General features: G+C 47.7%; 1 protein-coding gene across 1 annotated transcript in view; it reads right to left on the bottom strand.

Annotated features, from left to right (window-relative positions):
• Positions 1-22748, bottom strand: part of LOC121279009 (laminin subunit alpha-3-like) — a 509546-nt gene that overhangs the window by 288388 nt on the left and 198410 nt on the right. Inside the window, exons 8-11 of the mRNA XM_041189741.1 lie at positions 20547-20665; positions 19594-19684; positions 10495-10626; positions 63-125 (exon numbers count right to left, since the gene is read on the bottom strand). Coding sequence (XP_041045675.1) covers positions 63-125; positions 10495-10626; positions 19594-19684; positions 20547-20665 — 405 coding nt within the window. The remainder of the gene's footprint in view (positions 1-62; positions 126-10494; positions 10627-19593; positions 19685-20546; positions 20666-22748) is intronic.

Genomic DNA, 22748 nt, shown 5'->3' on the forward strand with positions numbered 1-22748 from the left:
CCTGCCGTGACACGATACCAATCAAACCCTCAGTAGCTCAATGTAAAATTGTAAATGCTTACTTTGGAAATCTCCAGCCGATGGGTCTTCGGTTACCGGACGAGGAGTGGGGTAAACAGGAACAGCTAGAAAAAAACACGTTCATCGTTAAAAATGCCAAATCTACATCACATGCAAACCAATTGACTCTTACACATGGGGCAGGATTTTCCCACTGGCGTGCAGGGGCCATATCTGAATTTAATATGTCAAGCAAACCAACTTTTTCCAAAAAAAAAGACAATAGTGTTACAAACCAAAACAAATCATAAGGACCTCATCTCAGGCCAACACGAAAGCACCAGTGATAAGCCCGTGGCGTGCCTAAGGTGCCTTATGTTTTCGTTCCTGGGTGCTTCATCTTGGTGTTGACCCCTTGCTGCGAGTGGCATCTGAGACAGCCTTCTGTCTCTGCTGTCCTGTAGGCCTCAATGATCATGGCGGTCGTCCTCTGGCCCATGGAGCCTGTGCTGGCCCCGCCTGGGAGGGAGCTGCCAGTTCCGTGCTGACATCTCCCCTGTCGTCGCAGCCTCGCCAGATGCTATGGTCACTGGGAGAGGGGCTGAGGAGCTGCCGCCTTTATCCGGAGCACCCTGAGAGGTACCCGCAGAGACACCAGGCAGCTGCTGCACCAAAGTGAGGTCACTTCAGACTTCCCTGCTCACTGTGGATGGATGGGTACCAAGTTGGGAAAGTTGATGCCCAGACCATCTCCCACACTGGCACTGACCAGCTGAGGTCAATGTCGAAGTGAGGGCTTGCTGGTCCAAGCGCATCCCCAGGAAGCCCTGACGGGTCTCCCGGAGTAGCCTCTCCACGAGAGTCGCCATTCTCTCCATGGAGGATGCATGGCGCTCAGACATATGGCTCACTGCTTTGGCGATCGTCCGCATAGACTCCTCCCCCATGGAGACCAAACCAAGCATAGCCTCACATGTCTCCTCCAGATGCTCCCGCACACCCGGCTGCAATTCCTGTGCTTGCTGCATCGCTGGTGACTCCAGAGGCACATCATCAGACTGAGCATGTGCCTGGTCCCCTGCAGTCCTCCAACTGCTGGCACCATGGGCACTCTGTGTCTCTGCCAGCAACTCCAGGGACTGTGAAGTGCCCGCACCGCTGTGCCCTGGGACACTAGCCGATATTCGAATTCCCACCAAGGTGTTGGTATCTGCATTTGTGCCTGCCTTGCAGAAATGATGTGACACTGGTGAGACTTAAGGCCCCTCAGGTGTGAGAGGGGGCATCTGCTGCTCCTCCTCCCGGCCCTACTCCGATGATGCTGAAAGGAAGAACAAGGACAGTGGATCAGTTAACGTGGAGACAATGACAAGGTGCATCCCTGTCCCCCGGATCATTATGTGCTCATCCTTCCATAACCAATGGTCAAGCCATGTTGCAAAATTAAATCAATTAACATTCAGCAGTGCTATAGCTGTTGGGAGGACAATGCTGACCTCACTGTTGGGCATAAATACCTGGCCGTGGCACCCCACCAACACCAGTGAACCTGGGCGCATGGCGCCTCTCCAGATCTAAGGTCTCCTACTCGAACCAGCTAAGAATGGTGATCTGCACCTGGCCGCCACCAGCCCTCATACGCTCTGTAGCATTATGAACATTCTTCTCCTGAAAATGAGAGATGAACATTGATTAGTGCAAATTGTACATGGGCTCTCTTCACGAACGGCCCACCTCAACCAGAGTGGAACATATCAGGGCTCCAGTGCCTCCACACCCCCCTGCTGATGAACACTCATACAAAGATGCTGGGCCTGTTCCCCACTCCCCTCCCTTGGACGCATGCTGCCTACATCAAATTAGACCAAATTATGGTCTAACCTTCCATAGCAAGGAGGCACAAGCACATGGAGCACAGAGCACATATGGTTTGTTGCCACACCACCTTGAAGCTCCCCTCCCAGCATGTCATCACCCTGACCTGGATATGCCCTGGAGTTCCAGCACTGCGCCTAGGTGCAGCTCCTCCAGGTTGCCCCCTAACCAGTCATGTGGGACTCAGTGTAACACATGCTGCAGGGGCAAAACACATCTCTTTATCACCCTCTCAGGCTGACCTTGGCATGGGTAATATCTGCCGGCCCACCCAGCTAAGGACACATGCCGTTAATGATTCATTGCAGTCACTACACTCGGATTTGGGGTGTGGTGGGGGTGGGGGTGGGGGGGGGGGGGGGTGCCCAGGGGGCAAAGCCTACCTGCTGGGTTAAATGACCAATGCCAACATAGTACTCACCCTGCCAGAGCGCAACAAATCATTGAAGTGCTTGGAACACTGGATCGAGGAGCTCACCACCTCCGCCACCTCCTCCCAGGCATGTTTCGTGATGTGGGGGGCCCTCCTCCACCTATCCTGGGGACCCAGCACCACCCGCTGTGCTGCCACCTCCTCGAGGAGGGCAGCAAGGCAGTCATCCGAAAAATGAGGGACACACTGGCCCCCCGCCCCACCCTCCAGCATGGCCTGTCCTGCTGCCTTACCCTCCAGCCTCCCCTGCTCCGCTGCCCTGCCCTCCATCCTGGGCTGCTCCGCTGGCCTACCACCCGGACTGGCCTGCTCACCAGAAGCCCTCTGGTGAGCTCTTCCACTTGCCATTGTGAGCGGCCTTGTAAAGGCTGCCAGCGCTTCACATAAACAGGCCGCCGGGTCGCCACTGGACTCAGTGGACAGTGTACTCCCGCTGCCTGCCCACCCACCCACTCCCACTATCCTTGGGAGTCGCGCATTACGCTTGGTGGACCTTAATTGGTCTCTGAAGGTGTTGATCTATGCTGGAGCACAATGCTGAAAGACCTGCCTCTAATTTTTAGCTGATGCCCATGGGAATATATCCTTAAGGTCTGGTGTCCAGAACTGCTCAGAGCATTACAAGTCTGGTCTAACCAAGGCCTTGTATCACTGAAACAATCTATTCTATTCCTCTAAATATAAAGGGCAGTAATTCGTCAAGCTTTCTGATTTTTTTTTGTATTTGTTCATGACATTTAATGATCTATGTACCTGGACCCCTAAGTCTCTACATGCTGGTCCCATACAGCACCTCTTCCCAGCGGCTGTTAGAATTGTACACCACAGGCGACCATTCGACCTATCACACCTGTGCTTGCTTTTTGACAAAGCTATCCAATTAAACATTTTGTTAATTCATTTACGGGATGTGGGCATCGCTGGCTGGGCCAGCATTTATTGCCCATCCCTAATTGCCCTTGAGAAGGTGGTGTTGAGCTGCCTTCTTGAGCTGCTGCAGTCCATGTGGTGTAGGTACACCCACAGTGCTGTTAGGAAGGGAGTTCCAGGATTTTGACCCAGTGACAGTGAAGAACAGTGATATATTTCCAAGTCAGGATAGTGAGTGACTTGAAAAGGAACTTCCAGGTGATGCTGTTCCCATCTATCTGCTGCCCTTGTCCTTCTAGATGGTAGTGGTCGTGGGTTTGGAAGGTGCTGCCTAAGGAGCCTTGGTGAGTTCCTGCAGTGCATCTTATAGGTAGTACACACACTGCTGCTACTGTTATTCGGTGGTGGAGGGAGTGAATGTTTGTAGATGTGGTGCCAACTAAGAGGGCTGCTTTGGCCTAGGTGGTGTGAAACCTCGTGAGTGTTGTTGGAACTGCACTCATCCAGACAAGTGGAGAATATTCCATCACAATCCTGCCAGCTTAATTGAATTGAATTTCACAACTTGCTGTGGTGGAATTTGAACACATAAACTCTGTACTTACTAGATCAGTACCATAACAACAACAATTTGTATTTATACAGCTCCTTTAACATAGGAAAATGTCACAAGGTGCTTCACAGGAACATTATCAAACAAAATTTCACACTGAATCGCAGAAATTTGTAAGTAGATTTTAAAGGAGGCAAAAGAGGTAGAGAGGTTTAGACAGGGATTTCTTTTATTTGTTCATGAGATGTAGATGTCACTGGCAAGGCCATCCTTTATTGCCCAACCCTAATTGCCCTTGAGAAGGTGGTGGTGAGCCATCTTCTTGAACTGCTGCAGTCCATGTGGTGTAGGTACTCTCACAGTGCTGTTCGGGAGGTAGTTCCAGGATTTTGACCCAACAACGGTGAAAGAATGGCGATATATTTCCAAGACAGGATAATGTGTGACTTAGAGGGTATCTTGTAGGCACTGGTGTTTCCATGTGCCTACTGCCCTTATCCTTCTAGAAAGAGGTCATGGGTTTGGAAGATGTTGTCGAGGGAGGCTTGGCGAGCTGCTGCAATGATGCTTATAGATGGTATGCTCTGCTTCCAATGTGACCTAGTGGTGGAGGGAATGAATGTTTAAAATGGTGGATGGGGTGCCATTCAAGCAGGCTGCTTTGTCCTGGATGGTATTGAGCTTCTTGAGTGTTGTTGGAGTTGCATTCATCCAGACAAGTGGAGAGTATTTCATGACACTCCTGACTCTTATCTTATAGATGGTGGGCAGGCTTTGGGGAGTCAGAAGGTGAGTTACTTACTGCAGAATTCACAGCCTCTGTCCTGTTCCTGTAGCCACAGCATTTACTTGGCCAGCCTATTTAGGTTTTTGGTCTATGGTGACCCCAAGATATTGATGGCAGGGGATTCAGCCACGGTAATGCTGTTAAATGTCAAGGGGAGGTGGTTAGGAAAAAAAATACTTGCATTTATATAGCACTTTTCATAACCACTGGACAATTCAAAGTGCTTTACAGCCATGAAGTACTTTTGAAGTATGGTCACTGTTGTAACTGTTGTAACATAGAAAACATGGCAACCAATTTACACATAGCAAGCTCCCACAAAGAGCAATCAGATAATGACTAGCTGACCAGTTTTTTCTTGTGATTGAGATATAAATATTGGCAAGGAAATACCTGGATGAGCACTTGGCATGTCATAATATTCAAGGCTATGGGCCAAGTGCTGGTAAACGGGATTAAGTAGGTAGGTCAGGTGTTTCTCATGTATTGGTGCAGACTCGATGGACCGAAGGGTCTCTTCTGCACTGTAATTCTGTGAAATGGGAGAGAACTCCCCTAATCTGCAAAATAGTGTAAAGGGGATGTTGAGATGGACATGAGGCTTTGGTTTGATTCCTCATCCAAAAGAAACACCTCTGATAATGCAATGCCCCCTCAGTACTACACTGGAGTCAGCTTTAATTTTTGTGCTCAAGTCCTAGAGTAGGACTTAAACCCAAAATCCAGAGGCAAGACTGTTACTGATTGATGACACAAAAGACTCTCATGCATTAGAGATGGTCATTGCCCTGGTACTAGTGTGGCATGATTGTTACATATCAGCCCAATCCTGAACGTTGTCCTGATCTTGCTGTGGGCACCAATGGCTTCTGAAGAGTTGCAACTGGAACTGAGTATTGTGATATCATCAGTGAACATTTGTACTTTCAACCAGGTTCCACCAGGGTCACTCGGCTCCTGACCTCATCACAGCTTTGTTCCAAACATGGCCAAAAAAATCTGATCTCCCAAGATGAGGTGAGAGTGACTGCCCTTGACATCAAAGCAGCATTTGACTGTGTGGCATCAAAGAATCCTAGCAAAACTGGAGTCAATGAGAGTCAGGGGAAAATTCTCCATTGGTTGGGGCCATACCTTGCAGGAAGGAAGATGATTGTGGTTGTTGGAGATTAATCATCTCAGTCCCAGGGCATCACTGCAGGAGTTCCACAGGGTAGTGTCCTAGGCCCGACCATCTTCAGCTGCTTCACCAATGACCTCCCTTCCATCATAAGGTCAGCAATAGGGATGTTCGCTGATGATTGCACAATGTTCAGCACCATTTGTGACTCCTCAGATACTAAAGCAGTTCATGTCCAAGTGCAACAAGACCTGGACAATATCCAGGCTTCCCCTCCAACTCACACACCATTCTGACTTGGAACAATATCACCGTTCCTTCACTATTTCTGGGTCAAAATCCTGAAACTCCCTTTCTAACAGCACTGTGGATGTACCTACAGCACAGGGACTGCAGCGGTTCAAGAAGGCAGCTCACCACCACCAGGGCAATTAGGGATGGGCAATAAATGCTGGCCTAGCCAGCAAAGCCCACATCCTGTGAAAGAAAAAAAGTTTAAAAACCTTCTGATGGTGGGAAGGTCACTGATGAAGCAGCTGAAGCTGGCTGGGTCTTTCTTTTTTTCTCAGCATTAATCCATTGAGGTATCAAGGCCACTTTTTTAACCTTACTTGTATAAGGAAATATTTTCCACGCTATGTGTAAATACCTTACACATGCATTTTCCACTCAGGAAATGGTAAGCTGTTGAAACTAGCTGCTATGTTGGTATTTTGGAGGAACTCTGGAGGTGCTTGATCCTAATTCACATGTTGTTGTGCCACCAATGAGTTCATTAAATAAGTCTGAAATAGAAACAGAAAATCCTAGAAATACTCAGCAAGTGTGCTATCATCTGTGGCAAGAGAAACAGAGTTAATGTTTCAGAGTGATGAACTGAAAGATGTTAGAGCAGTGTTCTTCACTGCAAGACCCGCAAGCCAGTGGCTGCTCCCATCAGCACTAAGTGCAGTTCTCCGACTCCGTCCATCCATTTGCAGTAACCGCTTTACCCTCAGAGGGTCGTGGTAAGCCGGAGCCCAATCCAGCATTATATTCCTATTTATTTTATTTTTAATATTAAAAAATGTGTACCGAGCCTATCAAAAGTCAGCCTTCTTTTCATGTTAACAATGTGCTCCAATAAGTATATCTAAGTACGTGCATTGTATAGTAACAGTTATATTACCATAGTGTCCACCATAGAACTAGCAGAGTACTCAACCGTTGGTGTCGTGTATTTTTTTGGTCCAAGTGAGTTACTGGAGTAGTAAGCAATGCTAATTTAGTAGTCGATGTGGCTCTCACACTGCAGGTTTTCCACTAAAGTGGCCCTTGCTTGAAAAATAGTGAAGACAGCTGTGTAAGAGATTCACCAGTTCATAAACAAGTACAGAGTCAGGGAAAATGAGGGGTTTTGTTGGGGTGATCGGGGGAGGGCATGGATGAACAAAGGGAAAAATCTCTGATAGGATGGAGGACAGCTGCGAAGATAGTAATAGGCCAAGTAAAGAAACAATAGGTGGGACCAGAGGAGGAGTAAATAGTTCCTGAGAAAATAGAGCCAATAATTATGATCTAAACTTATTGTTAAAGTCAGAGGATGTAAAATGCCTAACAGAAAGGTAAAATACTGTTCCTACATTTCCTTCATTACAACAGTGACTACACTTCAAAAATACTTCATTGGCTGTAACGCACTAATGGATGTCCATTTGTCATGACGGGTGCTATATAAATGCAAGTCTTTCAGTTTACCTCATTTTATTCACTTTCATTTTAATTGTTATAATAAATGGTCACAACTTGAAATGCCAATGTTGGAGATAAAAGCAAAATACTGCGGATGCTGGAAATCTGAAAGAAAAATACAACATGCGGGAAAAACTCAGCAGGTCTAAGCGTCTGTGGAGAGAAAAAAAAACCCAGAGTTAACGTTTCGAGTCCGTATGACTCTTCTTCAGAGCTAAAAGAGAGAAAATAAAGAGCTTAGTTCTGAAGGAGAGTCATAAGGACTCGAAATGTTAACTCTTTTTTTTCTCTCCACGGGTGCTGTTAGACCTGCTGAGTTTTTCCAGCATTTTCTGTTTCTGTCCCAATGTTGGAGGCCCAATTACTGGGCCTGCAGCTCAAGAGCCTCAGCAATCCCAAGAGGATCCAAGCAGGGAGTCCCCTCCAACAGCAGCGTTTCAGCTCTTTGCTGCCGGTGGCCCTGTCATTGGGAGATGGAGCCTCTGGCTCCAGCGGACCCCCCCCCCCCCCCACTGAGGGAGCTGATGGCCTTCACAAGTAGCAGGAGGCCACCCTGCTGCCTTCAAAATGCCAGCAAGCCTTCTAATTCATCCCTAATTGGGGATTTAATATGTAAATTGGCTGCCTGCCTTCGTTCAGTGGCTCACCACAACCTTCTCAAGGGCAATTAGGGATGGACAATATATGCTGGTCTAGTTAGTGATGCCCACATTCCGTGAACGAATAAATTTACAAAAAGCCAATCCATTTTCCAGGCCGCGCTGTGAAACATCCCCAGCAGTGAAAATGTATTGGGAAGGTGTCCCGACGTAGCTCCACGCTATTTTCCCAGCCCACCATGCCTTCAAACCTGCCTGCATGGAATTGGGAAAAGTCAACTCTATACTTCTAAAGAATCACAGGATCACAGAATTTTAACAGCGGAGGCCATTTGGCCCATCATGTCTGCACTGGCTCTCCAAATGGGCATTATGACCTAGTGCCATTGCCCTGCCTTTTCCCCAGACCCCTGCACATTGTTTCTACTCAAATAATCATCTAATGCCCTCTTGAATGCCTCGATTGAACCTGCCTCCACCACACTTCCAGGCAGTGCATTCCAGACCCCAATCACTTATTGTGTGAAAAAGTTTTTTCTCATGTCACATTTGCTTCTTATGCAAATCAGTTTAAATCTGTGCCCTCTCATTCTCAATCCTTTACAAGCAGGAACAGTTTCTCCCTATCTACTGTGTCCAGCCCCCTCATGATTTTGAACATCGCTATCAAATCTTCTCTTAGCCTTCTTCTCTCCAAGGAGAACAATCCCGACCTCTCCAATCTATTTTTTTAACTGAAGTTTCACATCCCTGGATCCTTTCTTGTAACTTCTGCACTCTCTCCAATGTGTTTACATCCTTCCTATAACGTAGCACTCACAACTGTACACAATACTCTAGCTGAGGTCTAATGAGTATCTTATATAAATTCAGCATAACCTCCTTGCTCTTGTACTCTACGCCCACATTAATAAAGCCCAGAATACTATATGCTTTATCAACTGCTCTCTCCACTTGAACTGCCACCTTCAATGATCTAAGCACATTTACACCCAGGTTCCTCTGCTCCTGCACCCCCTTCAAAATTTCACCCCTTATTTTATATTGTCGGTCCATGTTCTACCTACCAAGATGCATCACATCACATTGAACTTCATCTGCCACCTATCTATCCACTTCACCAACTTGTCTATGTCCTTTTGAAGTTCTACACTGTCCTCCTCGCAGTTCACAACACTCCCAAGGTTCGTATCATCCGCAAACTTTAAAATTGTCCCCTGCACACCAAGATCTAGATCATTAATAAATATGGAAAGAAAACTGTATTATGTTTGTAAATAAAGTCTACTGTATGTATATTCAGAAAGGTTACATCTTAGTTACAAGATATGTACAAACATACGAATTAGGAGCAGGAATAGGCCACTCGGCCCCTCAAGCCTGCTCTGCCATTCAATGAGATCATGGCCTCAGGGAGATTGGAGTGTGCATGTGCAAAAAAGCGCTGGCCCCGACTCTCCCTCCTCCCCATGCCCTCACAGGTAACACTGCTACCGCTCGCGTATTACACTGGACTTAATTGGCCTGCCTACATAATATGGAGGTGCGGAGCCGATTGTGGGCGACGGGCGGCTCCATGACCGCTACCGCCCACTCCCGCTGAGTCTGCCCGACACGGGAAAAATTCAGACCTTGAAGTATTGTGCACAGCCCTGGCCTCCATTATTACAAAAAGGATACAGAAGCACTGGAGAAAATGCAAAAACAATTTAAAAGGATGATATCACAACTAGGACGGTATAACTGTTAGGAAAGACTGAACAGGCTGGGGTATTTTTCTCTAGAAAATTGGAGGTTAGTGGGTGATCTATTAGTAATCTTTAAAATTATGAAAGGGTCCTATAGGGGGAGCCTAAAACTGATGGTCATAAATATGAGATAGATACTAATAAATCCAGGAAGGAATTCAGGAGAAATTTCTTTGAAAAGTGCATTGGGAAGGTGGTGAAAATGTAGAACTCACTATGACAGGGATTAGTTGAGGCATTTAAGGGGAAGCTTGATTAAAAACATGAAGGTGAAAGAAATTGAAGGATATATAGATAAACTGGGATGAAGTAAGGTGGGAGATGTCCGGGTGGAGAGTAGACCAGTTAGGCTGAATGGCTATGCCTTTGCTGTAGATTCTATGTAATTCTGTGCCAGTCTGCAAAAAGTATGAATACGTGTGTTAAATTTGCACTTTCTGGACTCTCTACAGAGTCAATGCCCATTGGCCCCATCCAAATGAGGTGCCTGTCCAGCTGGTCGGATTCACTCTTGGAGGACAACTGAGGTTGTCACATTGTTACAAGGATCATAACCAGTGTGAATTTCAGAGCCCAAAATGTAAGCAAGTACAACATACTTAAATCAGAGATCAGATCATCATCTCTGGATTACAGGTGTCAAATTCTCCAACCAGAATAGACAAAATGTTAGATTGCTGACATTGCCAGTTGCTGGGAACTGTGCAAAAGAGTATTTTGCTGGGCCTATGAAGAAGGTGAATCCTTAAAGACATATGGATAAAGCTGTAATACATACAGAGGCACTGAGGAAAGTTGTAGTATCCATGGGAACATCTATCGCAGTTTTCACCACTGAACTGAGGTTTGCAGCGACATTGACCTGTTGTTCCGTCACATCCATCTGTAAATTCAGGGTTGCACCTGCAGGCTGAAGAGAATAAGATACCATTTTCATGCTTTATTTATAAATCGAATTTAAAACTCCCATCCATGTGTTCAAATCTCTCAGACAATGCTGGAAGTACTCAGCAGATCAGACAGCATCTATAGAGCAAGAAATGGAATTAACAGAGTTAACCATTCTGATAAAAGGTCGCCAGACTGAAATGTTAATTCTGTCTCTCTCCCCATAGGTGCTAAGCATTTTTTTTTTTAGCATTTTCTGTTTATATTTCATATTACTGGCATCTGCAGTATTTTATTTTTGCTGAAATCGTTCCATGGACTTGACACTCCCTAACTCCTATAGATCGGAATATTAACCTCATGTGTGTCCTATGTATTCATCGTTTCACCATTGGCTCTGTGTCTTAAGCTGCTTGGGTCCTAAGCACTGGAATTCCCTCCCTAAACCTCTCTGCCTCTTTCTCCTCCTTTATGACACTCTGTAAAACCTACCTCTTTGACCAAGATTTTGGTTGCCTATTCTAAAATTTCCCTATGTGGTCAGGTGCAAACCTTTGTTGATAATAACTCATATGAAGCAGCTTTACTATGATAAAGGCACTATATAAATGCAAAAGGCATAGGTAATCAAACTGAGATAATCAATGTAACTTGTTCAAGTGAAACATTTAATATATGTTGAACAATATATTTAGAGGAAATTTGCAGCTGAAAGAATATTAAACAATATTTATATAATATAATAATAAGGGAGAGAGAAAACAGGGCACTACAGTCCTGTTAGCCTGACATCAGTAGTAGAGAAAATGTTAGAGTCTATTATAAAGGATGTGATAACTGGACACTTAGGCTGGAATTTTCCAGTCCCATTGGCATCAGGCGTCAAGGCGGGTGGGGGGGGTGGTGGTGGTGGGTAATATGGTGAGAAGGTCAAAAGTCAGTTTCATGCTGTCGTGAAACCAGTTTGTGATTGTCTGCTCCACCTGTCAATGGCGGGTCGCGTTTCCCGCTGCCACATGTCGGGAACCTAATTTCAGTACTTTAGCATCTCTGGGGAGCTTCACTTTGCTCAGGACTTCAAGGTTTGTTTGCCTACCTTGCTTTGGTCAGTGCTCAGGGTCACCAGCACATGGCTTCACGGCAGCACCACATCAGTTTTAGCTCAGGGGCAGGTCTCTACCTACCAGACCAGCTGTAAGGTGGGGTGGCTTTTCAATGGCTGCAAGGCTAGGGTTTGTATGGGGAAGGGGGAGAAGTGGCCTCAGGCAAAGAAAGAGTCTGCAGAGTGAGGGCTGTACTGGGGAAGTGGGGTTTCCCAGGTGTGTGTGGGGACACACGTTGACCTGTACAAGTGGTCTCATGATGGTGAAGGCTGAGCAGTCTCCAGACGAGTTAAGGCCAGATGGAGGTGTGGGGGTGTGTGTGAGAGAGTGAGTGATGATGTCCCTTCAGCTGGCAATGAGTGAAATGGCAGTGAATGCATGATGGCCTTGCGAGTGTTGAGTGGCAGCATGGATGAGATCATTTTCTGCACTAGATGGCTGACCTCTTGTGTGCAACATTGGCACTGATCCACCTCTGCCACCACCTTCCAAGCCAGAGTGGTGAGACTGATGGGCCTCCTGTGACCAGAGCAGGATTAGGAGACATCGTGGTGGGCCTCCACAGTGTCCAGAATGCGTCTCAGGAATGCGTGGTCTTTTGGGGCTATGTCTTCACCGGAGCAGTCCTTAGCTGCATGCATTGAGAAGTGTGGGCGCAGCTGCAGTTTAAGTATGGCGCCCTGCATGAGGAAGTGTTGAGGTAATGACATGGCGGGCAAACTAGAGGCCACCCGCCAGCGAGACAGCGTGTTTCCGGTGGCTGCATAATTAATGAGGCAGGTGTGGGATGACGCAGCATGAAAACAGCTGCAGGTACAACCACTCTTTTCCCACCTGCTACTGCACTTAGTGAAAAACTGGGCCAATTCTACCCAATGTTGTACCAAACCTTGGTTTGCATTGTGCCAGATTTGCACAAAGTGCGGTAGCGGGCAGGTAAAATGACGCTCTCCCCACTGGCTGCGATGGCAGGTTTTCACGCAGCATCGTTCCAACCCCACCACATTATTTATACATTGCCAGGAAACACGCCATTTGATGGTGAGTGGGCTCACACTACCAAACACACTTGACACCAGCGGGCATGGAAAATCCTGGCCATCAAACATGAATTTCAAAATAAAGTTCAGGCATCAAGAAAAGAAATGATGTGCTGAGCAAAAGTAAAACAACGTCAAAGCAATAAATTAATAAATAAAGAATAGTTATTAATAAATATCACCATTGGTGTGTGAGAGGGACAGAGTCTGTTTGTCTGGCACACTCCCAATCTCTTGATGCTGTCAGGAAGATATAATAATTCTCCTAATGTTATTGGAATTTATTGTAGAGTAATGGAGGGGTCTATGTCTGTGTGTCTGCGCATGTGTCTGAGTGTGTCTCTTAATTGAATTTAAGGCAGCTGGTCTGAAGGCTTTGATGTAACAGAAGGTAAGCTAGGTTTGAAATGTTAAGCAGGTAAACACGAGTGTAAAGGGAACATTTGCATTTTTAAATAAACCAGTTTAGATTGATTTCAAAGGAAGGGTGAACTGTTTCACCTAGCCAGGAGAAGTTAAAAAACAGTGTGTTTATTTTTCCCAAAGATTACTAGTAAACTTGATGCTATAAGAGATTTTTATTATTAGAGGTAAAGTCCAAAGACATAGTGAAACAATGGGATCTGCATTCAAAGTGGAAAATGTGGATAGAGGAGAGAAGGCTGTGTGCAAGGGAAGGCATTCTAAGATGTAGCAAGTGTGAAAAACCTCTAGCATCTAAGCCTCAAGCTGCTGCCTACAAAGAATTGATGTTAAGGAAACTCATTTTGAATTGGATTGTTCAGGGTATCATGTTTCTTTGCCTGGGTCTTTTAAAATCTGTGTTTTATTGTTGCCTTAATGAAAGTATAACTGGGGGTTTGGACTAATTAGGGGATTTGGAAGTTATCATAGTAGTAATATATATGTCTATGTATGTACTTAAAATCATTTCTTCTGTTAATAAAGGTTTAATTTAATTTTGTAAGAAACCTATAAGACTCAGTGGTCTTATTGCTACTGAATTCAAGGCACACATCTCAAAATACATGCAAATTGCAGAACAGTTGTGACAGTTGTTTCAAGTTTCCATTTGGGATTTGAGCAGCTCAGCATTTACCATCGGCTGGGCCATAACACAATGCTCACTCACCCTAACCCACTGTGAGTGGGTGTGATTGAATTGGTGTGTGGGGGTAAGGGTGAGTGGTAATCCTGAGACTGCGAGTGAGCCAGACACACACACTCCCCCTCACTCACTCTCGCCATCATTCACTTACCCACTCTCTTCCTCTCTCCCACATTCACTCTCTCTCTTCCACACTCACTCACTGGCCAGAATTTTCCAGCACCCCCGCGGTGGGGTAGGCGAGCCACTGAAATCTCCATTCACATCGGCAGCACTGGAAGATCCCGCTAGTGTGAGGGGCTGGAAAATTCCAGCCATTCTCTCTCTCCCACTCTCTCTCTCCCCCACACTCACTCTCTCTATCTCTCTCCCCCACACTCTCTCTCTCTTCCACACTTACTCACTCAGTCACTCTCTCTCCCACACCCCTGGGCTGCAAGTTTCTTCACCCTCACCACGCATGCTGCCTCCCTACCTGCCTGCACCATAACATTCAGCCTCCTCCCCACCCAGCCCAGCACAGCATCCTCCTCCCTCCCCCACCCAGCCTGGTACAGCATCCTCCTCCCTCCCTCTTCCAGCCTGGCACAGCATCCTCCTCCCTCCCTCTTCCAGCCTGGCACAGCATCCTCCTCCCTCCCTCTTCCAGCCTGGTACAGCATCCTCCTCCCTCCCTCTTCCAGCCTGGCACAGCATCCTCCTCCCTCCCTCTTCCAGCCTGGCACAGCATCCTCCTCCCTCCCTCTTCCAGCCCAGCACAGCATCCTCCTCCCTCCCTCTTCCAGCCTGGCACAGCATCCTCCTCCCTCCCTCTTCCAGCCTGGCACAGCATCCTCCTCCCTCCCTCTTCCAGCCCGGTACAGCATCCTCCTCCCTCCCTCTTCCAGCCCGGTACAGCATCCTCCTCCCTCCCCCACCCAGCCTGGCACAGCATCCTCCTCCCTCCCTCTTCCAGCCTGGTACAGCATCCTCCTCCCTCCCCCACCCAGCCTGGCACAGCATCCTCCTCCCTCCCTCTTCCAGCCTGGCACAGCATCCTCCTCCCTCCCTCTTCCAGCCTGGTACAGCATCCTCCTCCCTCCCTCTTCCAGCCTGGCACAGCATCCTCCTCCCTCCCTCTTCCAGCCTGGCACAGCATCCTCCTCCCTCCCTCTTCCAGCCCAGCACAGCATCCTCCTCCCTCCCTCTTCCAGCCTGGCACAGCATCCTCCTCCCTCCCTCTTCCAGCCTGGCACAGCATCCTCCTCCCTCCCTCTTCCAGCCCGGTACAGCATCCTCCTCCCTCCCTCTTCCAGCCCGGTACAGCATCCTCCTCCCACCCCCACCCAGCCTGGCACAGCATCCTCCTCCCTCCCTCTTCCAGCCTGGTACAGCATCCTCCTCCCTCCCCCACCCAGCCTGGCACAGCATCCTCCTCCCTCCCTCTTCCAGCCTGGTACAGCATCCTCCTCCCTCCCCCACCCAGCCTGGCACAGCATCCTCCTCCCTCCCTCTTCCAGCCTGGCACAGCATCCTCCTCCCTCCCTCTTCCAGCCTGGTACAGCATCCTCCTCCCTCCCCCACCCAGCCTGGTACAGCATCCTCCTCCCTCCCTCTTCCAGCCTGGTACAGCATCCTCCTCCCTCCCTCTTCCAGCCCGGTACAGCATCCTCCTCCCTCCCTCTTCCAGCCTGGCACAGCATCCTCCTCCCTCCCTCTTCCAGCCTGGCACAGCATCCTCCTCCCTCCCTCTTCCAGCCTGGCACAGCATCCTCCTCCCTCCCCCACCCAGCCTGGTACAGCATCCTCCTCCCTCCCCCACCCAGCCTGGCACAGCATCCTCCTCCCTCCCTCTTCCAGCCTGGTACAGCATCCTCCTCCCTCCCCCACCCAGCCTGGCACAGCATCCTCCTCCCTCCCTCTTCCAGCCTGGTACAGCATCCTCCTCCCTCCCCCACCCAGCCTGGCACAGCATCCTCCTCCCTCCCTCTTCCAGCCTGGCACAGCATCCTCCTCCCTCCCTCTTCCAGCCTGGCACAGCATCCTCCTCCCTCCCTCTTCCAGCCCGGCACAGCATCCTCCTCCCTCCCTCTTCCAGCCTGGCACAGCATCCTCCTCCCTCCCTCTTCCAGCCTGGTACAGCATCCTCCTCCCTCCCCCACCCAGCCTGGCACAGCATCCTCCTCCCTCCCTCTTCCAGCCCGGCACAGCATCCTCCTCCCTCCCTCTTCCAGCCCGGCACAGCATCCTCCTCCCTCCCTCTTACAGCCCGGCACAGCATCCTCCTCCCTCCCTCTTCCAGCCCGGCACAGCATCCTCCTCCCTCCCTCTTCCAGCCTGGTACAGCATCCTCCTCCCTCCCCCACCCAGTCTGGTTCAGCATCCTCCTCCCTCCCCCACCCAGCCTGGCACAGCATCCTCCTCCCCCCTCTTCCAGCCCGGCACAGCATCCTCCTCCCTCCCTCTTCCAGCCCGGCACAGCATCCTCCTCCCTCCCTCTTCTAGCCTGGTACAGCATCCTCCTCCCTCCCCCACCCAGTCTGGTTCAGCATCCTCCTCCCTCCCCCACCCAGCCTGGCACAGCATCCTCCTCCCTCCCTCTTCCAGCCTGGCACAGCATCCTCCTCCCTCCCTCTTCCAGCCTGGCACAGCATCTTCCTCCCTCCCTCTTCCAGCCTGGTACAGCATCCTCCTCCCTCCCTCTTCCAGCCTGGCACAGCATCCTCCTCCCTCCCCCACCCAGCCTGGCACAGCATCCTCCTCCCTCCCTCTTCCAGCCTGGTACAGCATCCTCCTCCCTCCCTCTTCCAGCCTGGCACAGCATCCTCCTCCCTCCCTCTTCCAGCCTGGTACAGCATCCTCCTCCCTCCCCCACCCAGCCTGGCACAGCATCCTCCTCCCTACCTCTTCCAGCCTGGCACAGCGTCCTCCTCCCTCCCTCTTCCAGCCTGGTACAGCATCCTCCTCCCTCCCCCACCCAGCCTGGCACAGCATCCTCCTCCCTCCCTCTTCCAGCCTGGTACAGCATCCTTCTCCCTCCCTCTTCCAGCCTGGTACAGCATCCTCCTCCCTCCCCCACCCAGCCTGGTACAGCATCCTCCTCCCTCCCTCTTCCAGCCTGGTACAGCATCCTCCTCCCTCCCTCTTCCAGCCTGGTACAGCATCCTCCTCCCTCCCCCACCCAGCCTGGCACAGCATCCTCCTCCCTCCCCCACCCAGCCCGGCACAGCATCCTCCTCCCTCCCTCTTCCAGCCCGGCACAGCATCCTCCTCCCTCCCTCTTCCAGCCTGGCACAGCATCCTCCTCCCTCCCTCTTCCAGCCCGGCACAGCATCCTCCTCCCTCCCCCACCCAGCCTGGCACAGCATCCTCCTCCCTCCCTCTTCCAGCCTGGCACAGCATCCTCCTCCCTCCCTCTTCCAGCCTGGTACAGCATCCTCCTCCTCCCTCTTCCAGCCTGGTACAGCATCCTCCTCCCTCCCTCTTCCAGCCTGGTACAGCATCCTCCTCCCTCCCTCTTCCAGCCTGGTACAGCATCCTCCTCCCTCCCCCACCCAGTATGGCAGCCAGCCTCTCTCTCTCTACCCCTGCCCACCACCCCCACCAATACCTCTTTTTCCAGAGCACACTCGCTGCTGCTTGCATGGTTCCTCCAATCTCAGACGTCTTCTCTCTCACATTTGCTGCTGAGAGCAAAAAACACGGGAGAGGGATGGCCTGTGATTGGAGGAGCAGTTTCTTTCAGAATCTTTCACTCCACTTGCCGGCATTTTGAAACCTACCTCCGGGGGCTACACAGGGGGTCTTCACAGGCCACATCTGGCTCACGGGCTGCATATTGGACAAGCCATTGAAGTAGGTGTTAGAACCTTCTTAAAGGAGGAAAGGGAGATAGAGAGGTCGAGAGATTGAGGGAGGGAACCTTAGAGCTTAATGCCGAATCAATTCGAGGCACTGCTGCCAATGATGAGGTGATTAAAACTGAGGATGCCAAGAAGCTAGGATGGAGGAGCACAGATATCCCAGAGGGTTGTGGAGCTGGAGGAGATTATAGAGATAGGGAGGGACGAGGACATGGAATGATTTGAAAACAAGGTTGAGAATTTTAAAATCAAGACATTGCTTATTGGCCATCTTGCATGCATATAATTGAGGGTGACAACCCCAGTGTAGTAATGAGGGAATGCTGAACTGGAGCTTAACTCTAACTACTTGTCCCATTGCTGAAATCCTTCAAAAGCTTTGAGGGGTTGAGACACTGCAGGATCAAAGAGAGCTGTTAAGAGGGTATCACTCTTGTCTCTGAGTCAGAAGATCATGGGTGAAAGCCTCATTCCAGAGATTTGAACACATAATAGAGACTGACGTGCCTCCTTCAGTAGAGTGTTTGCTGCACTGTTAAGGTGCGATCTTTCAAATGAGATGTTAACACGCTGGGGTTACCACTGGTCATAAACTCAACTGGACCAGCCATATAAATACTGTGGCTACAAGAGCACATCAGAGGCTGGGAATTCTGCAGTGTGTAACTTATCTCCTGACTCCCCAAAGTCTGTCCACCATCTACAAGGCACAAGTCAGGCTAGATGTGTGCAGCTCCAACAACACTCAAGAAGCTGAACACCAGGACAAATCAGACTGCCTGATCAGTATCCCATCCGCCACCTTAAACATTCATTCCCTCCACCACTGATGCACAGGTGCAGCAGTGTGTACCATCTATAGGGTGCACTGCAGCATCTCACCAAAGTTCCTTTGATAGCACCTTCCAAACCCACGACCTCTACCACAAAGAAGAACAAGGTTAGCAGATGCATGGAATCAACACCACATGAAAGTTCCCCTCCAAGTCACTCACCATCCTGACTTGGAAATATATCACTGTTCCTTCACTGGCACTTGGTCAAAATTTGGAACTCCCTCCCTAACAGCACTGTGGCTGTATATACACCGCATGGTCTGCAGTGGTTCAAGAAGGCAGCTCACCACTACCTTCTCAAGGGTAAGTAGAGATGGATAATAAATGATCGCCTGGCCCACATTCCAGAAATGAATATAAAAAAATGAGGCCCCCTCTCAGGTGGACTTAAAAGATCTGTTGGCAGTATTTCAAAGACCAGTGGGGGTCTCTCCCAGTGCCCGGCCTAAAATTTATCCCTCAACCAACATTACTAAAACAGAGGTTTTGGGCTTTATTACATGTTGTCTGTGAGATCTTGTGTGAAAATTGGTTGTCATGTTCTCTGTAGTACAACAGCTGCTACACTTGAAAAAATACTTCATAAACTGCTTTTGGACATCTTGAGGTAGTGAAAGCCACAATATAATGCAAGCCTTCTTCCCTTCTTTTCATTGGGTTAAGTAGCCATAAAGAAAAGGGTAGAATAAAGAGGGAATACAGAATTTTTTTAAAAATCTCCTCGCAGTCTATTTTCACTGCAATTCTTTGAGCAATTAAAAAAATAAAACTGGAAACACCTCGCATTTTGAAATGTTGTTGAGAAATAACAGATGGGTAACTTTAACAAAACCAGACTGACAGGATCAGGGATAATGCTGGTGTCACGTCCTGACCAATTTTACTCACATTGGAAGTCAATGGTTAGCAACATCTGGTGGATCGCAAAACTGACATTGTGTCCGATCCCATGGGATTCCCGTCCCATGAGATAGGTTAAAATTATGCGCAAAATTTTCAGTGAAGAGTTTTGCAGAGTCAATTTCACTGGTGGAGAAAGAAAATCACAGGAAAAACGTACGTAAACAGCCATCCGCTGCTTCCTTTGGAACTCCAGATGGTCGATAATAAAATGGTGCACACCGCTCACAGTTTATTCCCGCAGTGTTGTGCTATGGAGAAAGTTAGAGACACATGACTCACCAAATCTTGTGCTACTGTGAATATTTACTAGTCTGAGATAAGAAATTAGCACATTAACAATTGAGCTATTGTTCTATGAAATAAAACTCAACCTCTTATGCTGACTTTTCAACTGGACACTTCAGACTTACAATATGGAAATTTAGCAAAAACAAACCTTTCCTTCATGTGCCAATTGCCACTGAATGAAGCTGCAGTGGCAATTTTCTGTTAGTAGCAATACTTATGCTTGTTTAAATCAGCTAAACAGATTATAAACATGCGATTGGTTTAGGGTTTATGCACAGGCTGGACTGTAGACAGTTAAATTCAAAGACCGTATCACAATCCCTCTCTAACAGCACTGTGGGTGTACCTACACCACATGGACTGCAGCAGTTCAAGAAGCCAGCTCACCACCACCTTCTCAAGGGCAGTTAGGGATGGGCAATAAATGCTGGCCTAGCCAGCGATGCCCCCATCCCGTAAATGATTGTGACTGTGTCACAGAAATCAGTTCTGTGTCAAGACCATTAAAAAGGTCTTGTGTGTCTTCTCAAGTTAAAGGCACATTGCTGTTAAAATATTCCATATATTGTTGCTGCCTGTGTTTAATACTGATCTAGGGTTTACAAAATATTTTGTGGCCCTTTTTTTAGCAAATCAAATAATGATGAAGTTGGCAGAATTTGTATGTTTTCATTCTAACTTTAGGACAAACTGAGACAACCAGTTTTAACAAGTATTGGAAATATCTGTGATGTAACGCGTAACATATGCTTCCCAGCAATGAAACCTTCATCTATCAATTAATGGAAGTATTCGTCCTGACTTGAACATCTTGCCTCATACCTGGCAGTTCAAGCAAACACCTCCACCTGCATAGCGCCCATAGCTGTTCACACTTGCTCTGCGATGGCTGACTTCAGCATCGTAATAACAATCCTTGGCATGTCCATGGCAGTTGCAGGCTGTAAAATGATGTGAAAAATTGTTATCTCAACGTCCATCTTATCAATACTTCCACTATACAAAAATAAACAACGACAACTTGGAGAATGTTGTCATTGCAATTAACATGCTTATATTTGCAATGCAAGGGGTCTGGATATTCAATCATTGGTCATATGATATCATTGGGATGCTTAGTGCTACAAAATGTTATTGGGAGTGTAAGAATGATCCAGAAAGCAATATCGAATTCATCTTAGAATACTCTCATACATGAAAACCTAGTCCTAAATCCAATAGCATTTGTTTACTACAAATCAGGACTTTTTATTTGTTCCTGGGACGTGAGTGTCGCTGGCTAGGCCAGCATTTATTGCCGTCCCTAATTGCCCTTGAAAAGGTGGTGATGAGCTGCCTTCTTGAACCACTGCCGTCCATGTGGTGTAGGTACAGTGCTGTTAGGGAGGGAGTTCCAGGATTTTGATCCAGTGCTAGTGAAGGAGTTCAGTCTGTCCACAAGCATGACCCTCCCTGTCGCTTGCCATTTCAACACTCCACCCTGCTCTGTCAGTCCATCCTTGGCCTGCTGCATTGTTCCAGTGAAGCTCAACACAAACTGGAGGAACAGCACCTCATCTTCCAACTAGGCACTTTACAACCTTCTGGACTGAATATTGAGTTCAATAATTTTAGATCATGAACTCTCTCCTCCATCCCCACCCCCTTTCTGATCCCCCCTTTTTCCAATAATTTATATAGATTTTTCTTTTCCCACCTATTTCCATTATTTCTAAATGTATTTCCATCCAATGTTTTATCTCTGCCTTTTAGCCTATTTCGATCCCTTCCCCCCACCCCACCCCCACTAGGGCTATCTGTACCTTTATTATCACATTCCTTAGATAATATCACCAGCTTCAACACCTCTTTGTCCTTTTGTCTATGACATCTCTTGGTTATCTCCACCTATCACTGGCCGTCTATCCAGCTCTACCTGTCCTACCGTCCCCCCTTAAACCAGCTTATATTTCACCTCTTTTCTATTTTTCCTTAGTTCTGTTGAAGAGTCATACAGAACCAAAACGTTAACTGTGTTCCTCTCCGCAGATGCTGTCAGACCTGCTGAGTTTTTCCAGGTATTTTTGTTTTTGTTAAGGAGTTTGTCTAGATAGTTTATCTTCAACATTATTTGTAGCTCTATTGCAACAGCAAGTTCTCTCTCTATCCTAAGATGAGCTCCCAAACACATGCAGGAATCACACCAGGAACTCACAGAACATATTAAAATGACCCTAACAGTATGACTCTTCTTCATCATATTCAACTCAAAATGTTAACTATTTCTCTCTCCATGGATACTGCCAGACCTGCTGTGTTTTTCTAGCATTTTCTGCCTGATCATGAACCGTGAAGCGCCTTGTGATATTTTACAATGTTTAAGACACCATATAAATATTGAATTGTGGAAAAAGTTTTCAGGCTTTGAAGTGGCAAAATCCCTGCCACTGATAATTTGCATTAAATTAACTAGACTCCAAATCCCAGAAAATAAACTTTCAAAGTGTGAAGTGGGTTACTGGAGAATGAGATGGGCCATTTATCTCTTCTCTGTTCTCATACTTTTTTTGTGGGAAACATTAACGTTGTTAGGGATGTTACAAATAACGTTTGCATCAAATCATTAGCCTGTGTCGTTTGGAGTTCATGGGTTCACCATCTATATTTCACTTGATCAAGGCAAGACTATCTTAAGAATTACAGGATCGGAATACAACAAAAGAAACAATAGAAAAGGAGAAAACTTTCTCTTTATGAGCTGTTGGCAGGCATCCAGCTTTTTCCTTGCCAGAAAGTAACTGCATGTGAACATCACTGCTTAATTGCACTTCACAAACAGCAAATTCTAAATGGGGACTGAGGCAAAGTGTTTAACAGTGATTTTGCAATCACAGCCCAACAGCAAAACCGAAATAGGTTTTTAATTTAAAAAAAACAGCAGGCTAGAGGTTATCCTGTCATAACTTGTTGGGCTAAAAGGATTAAGTTAGAAAGATTGTTACATAGAATAGTATATAAATATGGAAGATTAAAGGGTGATTTCAT

Source organism: Carcharodon carcharias, chromosome 6 (assembly GCF_017639515.1).
Source record: "Carcharodon carcharias isolate sCarCar2 chromosome 6, sCarCar2.pri, whole genome shotgun sequence".
In the NCBI taxonomy this organism is placed as follows: Eukaryota; Metazoa; Chordata; class Chondrichthyes; order Lamniformes; family Lamnidae; genus Carcharodon; species Carcharodon carcharias.